The sequence below is a fragment of the Melozone crissalis genome, unplaced genomic scaffold, assembly GCF_028551555.1.
Source record: "Melozone crissalis strain CALT ecotype California unplaced genomic scaffold, PUWL_Pcris_2 ptg000019l_1, whole genome shotgun sequence".
Taxonomy (NCBI): Eukaryota; Metazoa; Chordata; class Aves; order Passeriformes; family Passerellidae; genus Melozone; species Melozone crissalis.
This window is the reverse complement of record NW_026535797.1, coordinates 20,384,258-20,398,193: the sequence shown is the minus strand read 5'-3', so window position 1 is coordinate 20,398,193 and position 13,936 is coordinate 20,384,258. Positions and strand designations below refer to the sequence as shown.

Genomic DNA, 13,936 nt, shown 5'->3' with positions numbered 1-13,936 from the left:
CCTCAGTTGGCAAGCAATGAGGTTAGAGGCTATTTGGGTCTGTTTAAAATCCTTCTATGACAGAAACTGCTCTTTTCATAAAGACAGCTCTGGAGAGCTCTTTAGGTTTCTTTGAAAGTTTCTTTTTAATTTAGTTTAAATTTAATTTAAATAAAATAAATCTAACTAAATTTTAGGTTTCCTGCAGTTATGTGTTTAAGGACATAAAAACCTAAGATTCTAGATTTGCTGATGTTGTCTTTAGTGAGCAGTTACATACAAATACTTTGGACACTTCTTACTGTGGTTAACAAACTCAACAATTTTTTTAAAATGTTTAAATGAAGGGACCTGACATTTGAAAGAAGATTTGGTTTGTATCTCTCTTGCCTGATTATGCAGTAGATAATGTTTTCAACAGCAAAGGGTTGCTACTGTGTATTTTGCTTTTGTTGCATTGCTGGTAATGACATCCAGCAGCTTATTTAACAGTGGGCGTTTCATTGCCCTGCTCAGTGCTTCAGACTGCTGGAGTCATGGCCCTTACGTAGCCTTGCCTTTGGACAATGTTTCCACTTTGGTGAAGGATTTAATGTCAATATTGTCTGGTCTGCATTGATCAGATCAAAATCATAATAATTTGGGGTTTTTTTACAGTAGCAAGTAACTCTTTCCCAAGAATAAAGAATACAACCATAGCAGATAACACTGGGGTTGTGTGAATTAGTCATGGAGAAATGCAGGCAGCAATTTACAGAGTTTTTAACCTACTGCCTTTGGGATAGGTTTCTGAATACTCCATGTAGAGGAAGGTTTGAGTATTTTAAGAAAGTCTGATATACATCAGGAAGATTAAATGGCAGAATAAGAATGTTCACGGAGGGAAAAAAATACACAAACTCATCTCAAAAAACTTGTGTCCACTATGTTAATAAATTTAAGGGGTGTTTGAAATACAAATAGATATTTATATAAATATGTTTTATATATTTATATTTACCATATTTATATTCTAATATTTTTCTGCTTGAGTATTTCTGCTACATGCCTGCTGTTGTCAGGAATAGAAAAGCTTTTTCAATTCAAGCGTGAATTTGAGCAGCCAAAATTTTTCATATTTAGGTAAAGTTTGCATAAAAACTAGTTCAAGTACTTGACTTTTAACATAAAGCTACTAATTTACAAGAAAAGTCTTATCTAAAAGAACTCCTTGTAAGAGAGGAATGTTCATGCTGTTTGATTGTTTAATGTTTAGTTGTATAATTTATAGCTTCTTATTTTTCTGAGCTTTTTAAATTCTGTGGCAGCTCACATCAAGAATTATTTTGAAATTAGGTTACTGAGCGATGGCTGTGGTGTGAGAAGTTCATTCACTAGAGTTGCTGGTGACTAGCAGTATCTTGTGTACATGGAAATATTTTAAATTCTACACAGAATGAATTAACATTTATTTTTTCCTATACAGTAACAGAAATGTTGGTGAATGTTTTGAGCATTTGCTCTGACGATGAGCTGATGACGGAGGGAGAAGATCAATTTGACGGTAGGGTTTACTTTAAGATATGTAAATCTTCCTAATTGTAATAACCTATAAACAATAGTTAACTCAGACTGGTGTAATATTGCCTGCATTTGAAAAAAATTGCCTTCAAATTTTTCTGTGGAAAACAATGCTTTTGGTGGGGCAGAGAAGGGAATTGCGTTTGTGTTTGTGATCGAGAAGCAGTAATAGCAACCTTTGCAAATCCTCATATGTGATTACAATATAAAATAAACTTTTACTGGGAAATTCACCAAATGTCTTGGCACTTGAAATTTGAAACATACTAACTTACTTTGCTACTCTTTAGACTAAATGTATTATAATACACTGAATTTCTTAATTATTGCCCTTTAATAACAGTTGATGTTGGAGAACATCAGACGCTATTTTTATGGCAAAGTACTATAAATAAAGTCTGAAATGCAAGGTTAAATCTGCATTTGAGTTCAAAGGACAACTTGTTTATGTACATTTTATTATGTGTATTCGTGTAATGAATTACAACATCTTTTTGTCTCTTAAACTGTGATACAGTAGGTTGTTAAGAGAGGTTTGTAGCATGATGATTAGGAAGCAGCATTCACATGAAGACCTAGACTTAGTTTTGTTGAGCTTTTTACAGAAGTACTTAATGTCACACCTAAACATTTTTCAGACTTGCTTCATTTCATCCAATAACAGAACTGATCTGGTGAATTGTTGTTGATGGGGGAGGAGGAAGAAAACTTTCAGCAGCCTTTGAGGAACATGAAAGGATCATTTGTAAAGACATTAGCGACACAACCCCCTTCTTAGCATTACTGTGTTCAAATTCAATAGCAGAATAGTGTTGTGCTAAGCAGCTGTGTGTTTCCCATTGGAGTGCATTGGTTCTGAGCCACTTCAACTTTGCTGCTATTGAGATGATTGCCAAAAATGTGAAAACGTGGAAGAAGTGTCAAAAGTGATCCTACCAACAGTCAATTCCTGGTTTTTATGCAAGTAAATCTCCTAAAGTGAGCATAAAGCAGTTGCACCAAGCAGGGTGTGGTGGTATTCTGAGGCATTAGGATTTATGTTTGCCAGAGTAGCTGCAGTTGTCAGTTGATTGCATATGCCCTGTCTGTAGTTTCTTAATTTGAATTATTTTTTTATTCTGTCTCCTTTAACAATTTCTTTGCTTGATGCATCTCTTATGCCACCTAGGTACTGTCTATGCTTTATCTTTCTATGTGGTTGGATTTTTTTTTAACTGTTGACTTTCAAGCATTCACTTGTTATTCGTCAAATTTTAAATATTCTCAACAATTGCACTTCTTGTTTGATCAATGCATTTTGAAGTGTTGCAATTTTCCATTTTTTTTTTCATATTTCTTCTCCATTCCTTCTTTATTACCACTGCCAAGTTAAATATATTTTTTTTTTGTCTCACTCACCTTTTTCTCCATCGTTCACTTCCTTTTTTTCTGGACTCTCCATCTGAAGAGCGACTCATATATGGCAATAAAAAAGGTACAGACCAGACAGAGTAGGAATGTTTTGAAATATGACTCCACAGAACCTGACAGTCTAAAGTATTAATGAGAAAATAACCTTTCTATTAAGAGTTATTTTGTAATATTTTACGATTATTAACCATTTTAATGGGAATTTTATAAAAACTTGCGTATTTTGCGATGAGAAGTCATACTTCAAGACATCTGTCTTTCTGTGCATGAATTTTTTTTTCCTTCTTTTTTCATTCCTTTTTTTTTTTATAGAATTTCATTCTTTTATCTACTTCTAAAATTTTATCTTTGGTCCTGCATGTGTAGGGAGCTTTCAGTTGTCTGTCTTGCTCTTTAATACTTTCCTCATGAGCTGTTTTTTAAGGTTGTGCATGGTATGTGTTTATAAAATGTTCCAAAATCTGGTTTGTATGGTACATTTTGTCTTCTTAACTGAGATGTCAAAAAAAAGTACTTTTTAATTCTCTGTGAATTTTGAAGCTGACCAGATGCAAATTGTAAAAAGAAGCCTAGTTACCAACTTAAATTCATGGTCTGTCACTTGTTTTTCAGAAATCACAGGACAGATAGTTTTGTGCAGAAATACTCTTCTGGCTACTACTTGCCTAATAATATTTTTTCTCTCTGTGTGAAATTTTTGGTTCCAGAGAATATTTCTAATACTTTGGAATGCATTAGATTATAGACATGTTTCCAGAAGTTATGTCTAGGGCATAACATGTCAGCATTTCTGAATTTGTTTCTTATGCAGGCCTTGGGAATGGGAAATGGGGAAGTTCTTTGTCATATCTCCTATAATTTAGGGTGTAATCAAGACATTCTTCTGCAAGCAGATGCCACTCTCTAAGTAACCAGGATTGAGTGGCCACATTAGTGCAGTGCTGCAGCCTGGAGTGATGCCTTTGGCTTTTTGCCTTGGCTGTGTTGCTTCTGGAGGGCCAGGGCAATGAGAAATCATGTTTAAAAAAAACAAAAATGAAAAATCCCAACAAACAAACAAAACTCTCTCAAACAAACCAAACACTCCAAAGCAACCTTTCTCATTTTAGAGCAAGAGACTAGCACTGCCTGAAGTCTTTCCATTTGGCACATTACAGCTTGGCAACAGTGAAGCCTGCAAATTGGTGTAGGTAGAAGGAAAACTGAGGAACTTAAAGAGAAATATTTGATGTCCCCCTTAGCCCTGAGCTTCTCAAACTCTAAAAGAGTCTTCTCATTCTGCATTCTCAAGTAGCTATTCAGTAGTGTTCAATGAGAGAAAGCAAAAATTTCTACAACTTTAAAAATTAAAAGTTAAGATTTCAAGGAAATTTTTTTCAGTAAAAATTGAATGTTTCATACTATCCTATTTCAAGTTTTTCCTGAGCCACCTGTTTTGCCAGTTTTTTAGTTTTATGTCTGTTAAAATTGTAACTTTGTCTAAAAACAAAATTTACTCAGCAGTTCCTGGCTTTTTTGCTTTGTTCATGTGGACTGGCAGGTGTTTGTCATACCCCAAGATTCTGTCATTGTGTTCTTACAAAAGCCATCTCTTGCCCCCATTTTTTCTTTGTCATTACACCTTTTCTGTCTTGTGTGGTTTTGTTGTTGTTCTTTGCCCTTACATGCTTTATCTTTTGTCTTTTATTTGGTTTGGTGTTGAGGGTGGAAAGTCTACCCTTCTTGTGCCACAGAAGGCCTTGTGTCCTTGAGCTGTGGTCTGAGAAGTGTGACTGTTGTGCCTGAGTGTCTGTGCCCTCATGGGGAAGCCCCGTGCTAGTGGGCAGGGATGGAAAACAGCTTCTTCCACAGCTCAGCTCCCTTTTTGAGTGCAAGTAAGACAATTTTGGACGTGTAGCTCTTCCTCTGCCCGCTTCTTTGGTCCTTTCTTCTACATTCTTACAATTAATTGGCAACTTCTTACTGTGTGCCTTTCTCTGAAGCCTGAACAACATTGTACATGGAGTTCTGGAATACCTGACAGACCTGTCTGAGCTTGTTCACTCTTGGTCCCCTGTGGTTCAATTCACAGTATGACTGAGTTACTGTTACCTTGATGTGATTAATGCTCTCCTTCTCCAGTGGCTGAAGAGAAGTAAGGATTTTGGTTTTGATATCTCCTCATCTGCCTCTACTGGTTTAATAAAATTGAGGAGTTGGCAAAGGGATAGTAAGATGATGGGAAGGATGACTTGTATACATTGAAACAAACCAGAGAAAGGAGAAGGGTGTTGGAGAAAGGTGTTTCTGTTTTTGTGTCAAGGCAGGCAAAGGTGCCTCTCCTTCCTAATCACAAGCCTGCTTTAAGAGTTTTGCCTTCACTTTTGTCTGTCATAAGTGGTATCACTCTGCCCTGTGGAATATGCAGTATTTACTCCAGATCTTTGATATTTGTAATTTCTGCAAATGATACAAACCGAAGATGATGTAGAATACAGACTTAAGTGGTAAGAAAGGTACCACTGCAATTTTTTGCTTGTTTATTTTCTGAGGGGTTCTCATGGAGTTGTGTTTTGGGTAGCTGACATAAACACAAGGAAACCACTGTTTTCTCTTGAACAGCTGTGTAACAATTAGAAAATCTTTAATTTTTGTGGCTTAAGTATCTCTTTGGCTTCTATATTGGGCTGCTTGCCTACGTGTTGATATATACACATACACATTCTTAGTACATGTCAGTACTAAGAATTTAAAGTGTAAAATTTAGGTAAATGAGTGAATATAGTTACTACACTGTAGTGCTGGTAGTTCAGGTGCTTACTAGGTGTAGAAAATCATTGTGAACAATCTAAACTTTTTTGTGTGTATTTTGTGGACACAGAGGTGATGGTGTTTTTGCTGGCATTCTGAAGCTCTAATTTGATAACTTTTTGACCTCCTATGAAGAGTACTGAACTTAAACAGATTGTTAAATTTGATGCACTTTAAAACAATGACCTTCTAAAGAATCATGAGCTTGAGACTTTTTTCTTCTTCTATTGAAAGTAGGTACAGCTGCCGCAAGGAAGGAAATAATCAGAAATAAAATTCGTGCAATTGGCAAGATGGCAAGAGTCTTCTCTGTTCTCAGGTACTTGCATGATTTCTGCATTCTTTAACCCCTATTACATATGCAAGGTAAACATCTCTGTTTCAGGATAATGAATGCCAAAGATTTTTCAGGGAGATCACTGTGCATCAGAATCTTGTTTGGCATGTTGGAGCACCCTGTTGATGGAATTTTTGCTTGAAGAATATTTTTGAGTTATTTTTGAGACATGTTGCAAGAAATTAGAGAACCTGATCTTTAGTGTACATGTTTGTCCAGCTGTTAACTAAGAGTCTTGGAAAGGCAACACCAGATAGAGAGACTGAAATCAAGTGTATAATGAAGGAGGTCAGGACTGACTGAAAATTTCTGATATAGCACAAACTTGGGGAGTAGAGGGGTTTTGTTTTCAGTTTTGGCTTGTTTCTTTTCAGCTATTTAAAAAATATTCCATCTTCTTTAAATGTCGAGATTTCATCATCCTATTTACCCAAAATGTCTGTTTTTCCACAGAACATAATTGCTCAAATAGGGGTAATTTTTTATAGTTTTATATAGAGACATTTCAGACAAAATTGGGGATTGTTTTATGGTAGTGAGGCATATTCTGCACCTCATGAAGCATTCAGTGCTCATTTCAAAGCTAATGAACCTGCATGGGAATAACTGCTCAGAATTTGGTTCAGAAGTAGCCAGCATGTGTAACTCCTAGGCAGAGGAAAGACTGGTATGGAATAGAATTATTTTCACCTTTTAAATTGTTGGAAATTGTATTTGCATTCAGTCTTGACATGCCTAAAAACACAGCAAAACTGGGCTGTCCCTTTCCCCATCCATTATTTTACTTTAATGCAAGTTTTCATGTGCAGATATTTAAGGTTTTGTTACTGTTTTTTTCACCCAGGGAGGAGAGTGAAAGTGTGCTGACACTCAAGGGTTTGACTCCCACTGGAATGTTACCTAGTGGAGTGTTGGCTGGAGGACGACAGACCCTGCAAAGTGGTAATGATGTTATGCAACTTGCTGTGCCTCAGATGGACTGGGGCACATCTCACTCTTTTGCTAACACCACACATAATGCATGCAGGGAATTTCTTATGCTTTTCAGTTCTTGTCTTAGCGGCTGATACAAGCATAGTGTTATGTGTTAATCAGGCAATGTGAAATGGATACTTAACCAGGGTATAAAACTAAAAGCCAACTAGTTCAGCAGTGTCAAGCTATGCTTTTCAGATTCTGAGCTTCCTTAGTTTACAATTTTTCAGGTGGGGTGACCTTATAGATCTCGTATTGAGGCATTTAGTCATTACAGATAAAAAAATGGCAGTGTAATTTTGCATCATTACTTGTGTGCTCTCCATTAAAATGGTTTTATTATAGCTGTGTTAGTATTTTCATTGACAATGTCAAATACTTGTTGATATTAATATTAACAAACAGCTACAGACTGCATAGTTCCATATTACACTCCATTGACAGATTGGAATGTGCTATGTTTTGTACCCTGGTAATTAATGCCAAAGTTTGTTCTCTATGTTGTTTGTCAAATGTTCTATGTATAATTGACCTCCCTGAATTGTCCTTGTAACATGCTGTTTCCTTCCTCTGCAGATGTAGCTGCTTTCTTAGATCTGTCTGTCTCTCTCTAGGTATAGATGTATGTCTGTATAAGTGTTAAAATTAAACCACTATCCCAGACACTTGTCTGTCTCTTGATGTAGAAGCAATGTTGTAGCACCTTGTTTTTGAGGTTTGCTGCATTTGCTGCTGCACACTGTCTGTGCATTTTCAACAACAATGTACTTGAAAAATATTCAATCATTTGTTATAAAATCAGTTGAGAATAAAGGGATTGAATTTAAAACTTGTAAATAAATCAAAATAAAAGGGTGTTATTAAGTGTGCATATATTTTTTTGCATGAAAATAAAAAGAACTCTATACAAAATATACCTGTAATCTGGCTCATTGAATATTTTGTAAAAGGTTTTCATTCTTTTTTTAGTTTGTTGAATCATTGGATCATATTTTTCACAAGGCCCATAATGATTAACTAGAATTAGGGAGGATGCTATGAGCTTGCAAGTGTATTAAAAGAATGAAGTCCATGTTTTCTGCTCACAGTGGTGAATAACTAAAAAACACCAGTCTGAAACTGGACTTCATATCAGCAGCACTCTTAACATATTCAAAGACTTTTTATTGGCCACCTTTGGGCTTTACTACAAAGTATAAAACTTTAGTGTGGGAACACTAAATTTTATAACTATTGAAAGATTGTGATATGTGAATACCACTTTTTACACAATCTACTTTACAAGAGTAGCTGCTTTTCTCATTTCATGATTTAGACTGTTTATTTGAATTCCTTATATTTGCTATGTAGTTTTTTAAAAGCCTTTCACTACATTTTCTCTTAAACTATCAAAGCTGGTTTTTAGTAGCTTTGAAACACAAATGTCACATTTTAAATCATTTTTCAGTGGACATATAATGTCTACAAGTAAGTTTATATGTCCAGTGTATGTATGTGATTGTTTTGTGAATGTCTATAACAAGAAATGGTGTATGTTTCCTAATCCATTCAACTATTCCAAAAGCATATATTCTAGCTTTAATTTTCATTGTTTAATAAGAAATTTTATTATGCTTAAAAATGAGTCTGCATTCCTCTCACTCATTTAACAAATTTTTATCCATGTTGCATTACAAATACCAGAGAGGATCAAACTGACTTGAAAATTTTTTTTCATAAAGCATATGACTTTCCACCACGACAGAAAATGTGGGACATTTGGAAAGTATGCAAAATCCATACTGGATTTTTGTGGGTGTGGGTTTTCTCTTGACTAGAACTTTTGATGGCAGTATTCTCTGATGCACTACATTAATATTCCTCATTTGTTTTAGTCATGTTGATTGTTCAAAATAAATTAGTACTTAAACTGAAGTAACTTCTTTTTAGTGATAGGCATGTTACTGTTTCAGTCTTAAGAAAGTAGTTTTCAAATTAGGATTAATGCTCAATTGCAAAGGTAGCAGTAAACCAAAAATAAAATAAAACTTCACTAACTGACCATTTTTTAAACCATTGTAGTATCAGAGAATTTATATTTTTGACAAAAAAAAATACAGTCACTGATAGTATAGTGTATATTTCTTACTACAAATATTTAATTACTCCTTGAAGTATTTTATACTTTGTTGGTCAGTATATTATCAATAACTTAAACTAGCATAGGCTTGCAAAAATAAAAGAACATAGTTATAATTGAAGTAATTTTTTATTTTGTTCTTTTGTTGGCCTAAAGATACGCAGAATTGACCAGTGTGTCCCAGGTTTTCCTGGTTTCAGTCTTACAGATGCTCATTTTTCAATGGCTCATCGGTTGCTGTTAAATCAATAAGCAGCTTTGAAAGTTATAAGAAATTGGAGTGTATATTTACATTTCTCTAGAGAGCTGGCTGAAATAATTTTATCAGGGCAAATAGATATACACAAACATGCAAATTTTGCATATCTACCTATTATAATTCTTAATGTCAGTAACATTTTCCATAGTAGGTCTTAGCAGCTGCCACTGTTCTGTCAGGACTTTGTGGAGCCCAGCTGCTGTGTTTGTGACCTGCTGGCCCTTCTCCTCCTCCTCCTGCTCGGAGCAGCACTGCCTGGTGCTTCTGCCTGGTGCTTCTGCCTGGTGTTTTTGCCTGGTGTTTTTGCCTGCTGGCTTTGCCATCCCTCCAGGCAGCACCAGGACAGATCCTCACTGCAGCACAGAGCAGCCATGGGGGGAATGGCAAATGCAGAGTGCAGCAAAGGGCTTAAACAAAGACAGCTCAGTTCAAAAGTGTAATTCTGGAAAAAATGCAAGCCTACATCCTATGGGAGATGTCAATGTATGATTTCTTTTTTTCATGAATATAGATATATTTTTTTAAATGAATCATAACTTACTTTTTGATAGCTTTAATGTATTAGGTTAAAAACAGACTTTGGGAAACCATCGTCTTTGTATATTTCTAATTTTTTTTTTATGTAAATTTGTTTTTTTATTGTTTTTGTTGCTTGCATTATAGTAGCTGAGATAATAAAGATAATATTAAGTACTGCTCTTTAAAATAACTTTTCCTAGTGACTTATTTTGTGAATTGAATTCAATAAAATTAGCTTCCAAACTGAACTAACATCTGCTAAAAACTGACAAAACACCTAGAGCTTTATTCAGCAACATACTAAACAGAAATCTAAATTAATAATTGTAAGTACTTCCGTGGATATCAGTTGAACTGCTGCCCCTGCTATTAGTCAGGAAGCAGTCAAGATAGTTTTTTATGTTTAGGTTGCAAATTGGTAAGGATTTTGTGTCAGATATATCCATTAAGTAAAACAAGAGGAGAGCTGAAATTAAGGATAGAAATGCCATTGAAACCTGTTGCTTAAAATGAGCTTTCTGTTGAGAATTTTCAGAGCAAAGACTTCAGAATTATCTGTTCATATGGTCCAGTATTTATTTGAGGTTTATCGAAGTCTACAAAGTATAAAGTTTTAATTAGATATACTTGCAAAAGAGAATCCAACAAAATTATTTTCCAAATTGAGTCTCTACAGGTTTTTTAAGTGCTTGTATTTTCCAGTCAGTTTGCTCTTTTATGTCAAGTAGAAAATTATCTTCTTCCTAACTGTGATGAATATTCCAAGGTCTTTTTGGAATAGTAGTACTACAAGTAGTGTGAACTAGGAGTAAATTTTGAAATTTGTATTTATGACCAAGCAACATAATTTGCAGAGATAAATCAGTATTCATGATCTTTTCAGGAAAAGATTGAAAACAAAGACTCCACAGGTAACAGAAAATGGTGGAAAGAGGTGGTTTCTTTACATAGTTTTATATTTGTATGGCAAATTGATTATAGTTTGCATATATGTATTTGGTGACTTTCTAAAACAACTCTTAAAGTAATTTATTTTTAGAAATAGAGAAAGTTTCTCTCCCTTAAAGTAAAAATAAATAAGCATCCATTCAAGTGGCTTTTTGATTTAATTCTGGAATTGCCCTTGTCTCTGTAGATTTAAGTGCAGAACTGTTTTAACATTTTTTTCATTTTTTGTTCCATGGAAAGTGCAGTATATGAAATTCAAAATGCTGCATTTTCCTTAAGTATTTAATATTATTTTATGAAATAAAATAGTATTTATTGGATACTTACATAATGCAAGTATCCAAATTTTTTAGACTATCACAGTGAAAATTAGAACCTTATGCAACAGTGAGCTTAAAACATAGTGTAGGCAATTCATATATAAGATAGTGTAGGCACAGTGTAGGTGATTGGTCTTGTTGGATAGGAAATGAGAAGTAATGAACTTAAATCTCTTTAAAGAATTCTATTCTCATCTAATGCCCTATTTTCTTATAGAGCTATTTTCCCCAGCACTTGCTTGAATACTCTGCCATGATTTTTGTTGTTAACAGTATGAAGCACTACACAAGTAGGTTTACCACTATGTAAGCTACTTTTTGTTAATATTTCTGAAATTATGGTATTAGAGGCATGGCAAATGGAGGAGGAGGTAAAAAGTTGTTACCATGATTGACTTAGCTACAGTTCAGGTTGTAATAATAATAACCTTATGTTAAAGCTTTGCCATCTAAAGCTAAAATTATGAGGAAAGATCTTACACATAAGAAATCAAAGCAGTTGTCATAGTTATTTAGTTAGAAAAACAGCTAGTGAGCTAGATGTTCTTCATATTCACATTAATTCACCCACTAAAACTATGTTAAATCCAGACCTCTTCCTGCTGTAGACTTTGTCATTGATTCAGCTAAACAATTTACTTTTTAAATATGCAGATTTGAATAACTTTCTAGATTTGTCTTCTTTGGCTTAAATTTCATTATTTAATTCTCAGAGATGCCCATTTTAGCTTAAAATATTGTGAGAAATTGAAGTACTAGTTAAGCTTCAGGGAGCTAAAGATAAAGAGAAAAGTAATTTTTTATTATTATTCAAATGCTGGTAGTGTTATTTTTATAGTGTCACTCCTAGTAATTTAATGAAGCTCACTAATGCATTTTAATCTTCAGAAATAGTCTCAAATAGATTTTTAGTATTTTTTTAAACCATACCACAATTTTAACATCTGTTGAAGTTTTCTGTTGCTGTCTTAAAAAAAATCAAAACAAAAATCACAACCAAAAGTTACAGAAATGTATAGTTAATAACATCAGTTGAATTAGTGTTACTTAGACAAACTTTTAGTTGATAACTCTGTTAGTTAAAATTTAGGAAAAGTTTCACTTAGACTTAAAAGCAATCCCCCAAAAACTTAATTGTAATTTTAACTAATTGTAATCGAATCTGGCGTAGCATACTATATTAAATTGATCATTGCCTTTTCTGCTGTGCGATATTACACTCTTCATCTTTCTCATTCATTTTGCATGCATCTGCTCACTTCTGTACAGCCACTGTAGAGGCAATTGAGGCTGAAAAAGGTATGATCAGAGTCTTTGCCCTTGGCAGAGATCTGTGGTGTCTGGGAGGGAATTCAAAAGTACTCTGTGTGGGTGTGTTTTATTTTCAACTTGCACAAGCAGAGATGAATCAACTGCATTGATTCATCTATTTTACATGTAACATTCATTTCTGGCTTTAGGATAATGATTATTTTTAATATTTTAGGGAAGTTCTTGGGGGGTTTTGGTCTCCTTTTGTTTTTATTTTTACAGAATATGCTGTAGGTTTTTGTACAATAGCATGTTGTGATATGTGATGTTGTCTCGAAGTTCTTAAAAATAGAAGTGTTTAGTGGTTTTTTTTTCTGCATTCAACTGAAGGTTTTGTTTGATTGTGGGGAGGGATGTTATATGTGGAAGGAGGGTTGTTTATGCATGCCTTCTCATAAAATATATTTAATGGCTTTGAACATTTTTTTAAACTTTCTGTGATATCTGGTAGTGCAAGACATATAACTTTTTTCTATAGATTTTGAATATAATTTACTGTTCAAAATTATTTCTAGTATTTATGAGACATTAAATTCGATGGATTGGTAGTGCTTCTGTGCTAAGTGAGTTTTGTATATACATCCTCTATTATTGGTATTGAGGGAAATGCCATCAAATTATTTGGTTCAGAGTATTCAACTTCAGATTGTTTCTTTTCAGAGAGACTTTAGTTTCTTCTTGCTCAGAATTCAGTGAAATGAATGACAAACAGCATAGCCATTGAGAGAGAGAGCTACCTTTGGGGTTTTTCAGATTTAGTTGCAAAGCACCATTTAATGACTGTATTCTTTGTTTTTTTAATTAAGGAAGTCAGATCTCCAAAAATATAAACAAGTGCCATATTCTGTTCTCACACACACCTGCAAGAGGTCCTGTTGTTGTGAGTGAAAAGCTGTACTTAAATCTCCAAAGAATTATTTCATCCCAAAGACTTCAGTCTTATTATGTGGTCAGCCATTTTCAGGTGTAAATTCAACTACAGACCTCATTCATCAAAATTATCAGTAGCAAAATAATACCTATTTTCTATACTTTAAATACATGTGTATTTAAATGATACCATTGTTGAACCACAGTGCTAACTTGGTGATTGTGGTTGTGTCCATTTCCATCATCCACATGATTAGCACAGTGTGAACCACATCCTGCAGTTTTGCCTGCATGAAAACTGCAGGATCAGGCCATTGGTGTGTGTGCAGGATGTAAATCTGCCACTACTTTTGTAACCCTTTGCTGCTTTGCCTCCACTGCACTTGCTGTGCTGCTTAGATCTTACTGACATTGCCCTGCAGAGAAGGGGGATGTTAAGATTAGCCCAATGAGCTGAGCAGTAAAAGCACAGCAGTGACAGCTGGCCCCACCAGGGACACGCAGAAGCAATCAAGTGGGCTTAAACCCCTTGATTCCTG

At 34.5% G+C, this 13,936-nt stretch overlaps 1 protein-coding gene across 4 annotated transcripts in view; it reads left to right on the top strand.

Moving 5' to 3' along the window:
* PPP3CB (protein phosphatase 3 catalytic subunit beta) overlaps positions 1–13,936 on the top strand; it is a 40,046-nt gene that overhangs the window by 24,196 nt on the left and 1,914 nt on the right. The window contains exons 10-13 of one of the 4 annotated variants that reach the window (XM_054277310.1): positions 1,445–1,522; positions 5,977–6,058; positions 6,921–7,018; positions 12,486–12,515. In XM_054277310.1, the coding sequence (XP_054133285.1) occupies positions 1,445–1,522; positions 5,977–6,058; positions 6,921–7,018; positions 12,486–12,515 (288 nt within the window). Of the gene's footprint in view, positions 1–1,444; positions 1,523–5,973; positions 6,059–6,920; positions 7,019–12,485; positions 12,516–13,936 lie in introns of all 4 variants that reach the window. The other 3 variants (XM_054277309.1, XM_054277313.1, XM_054277312.1) reach the window with 3 other exon arrangements.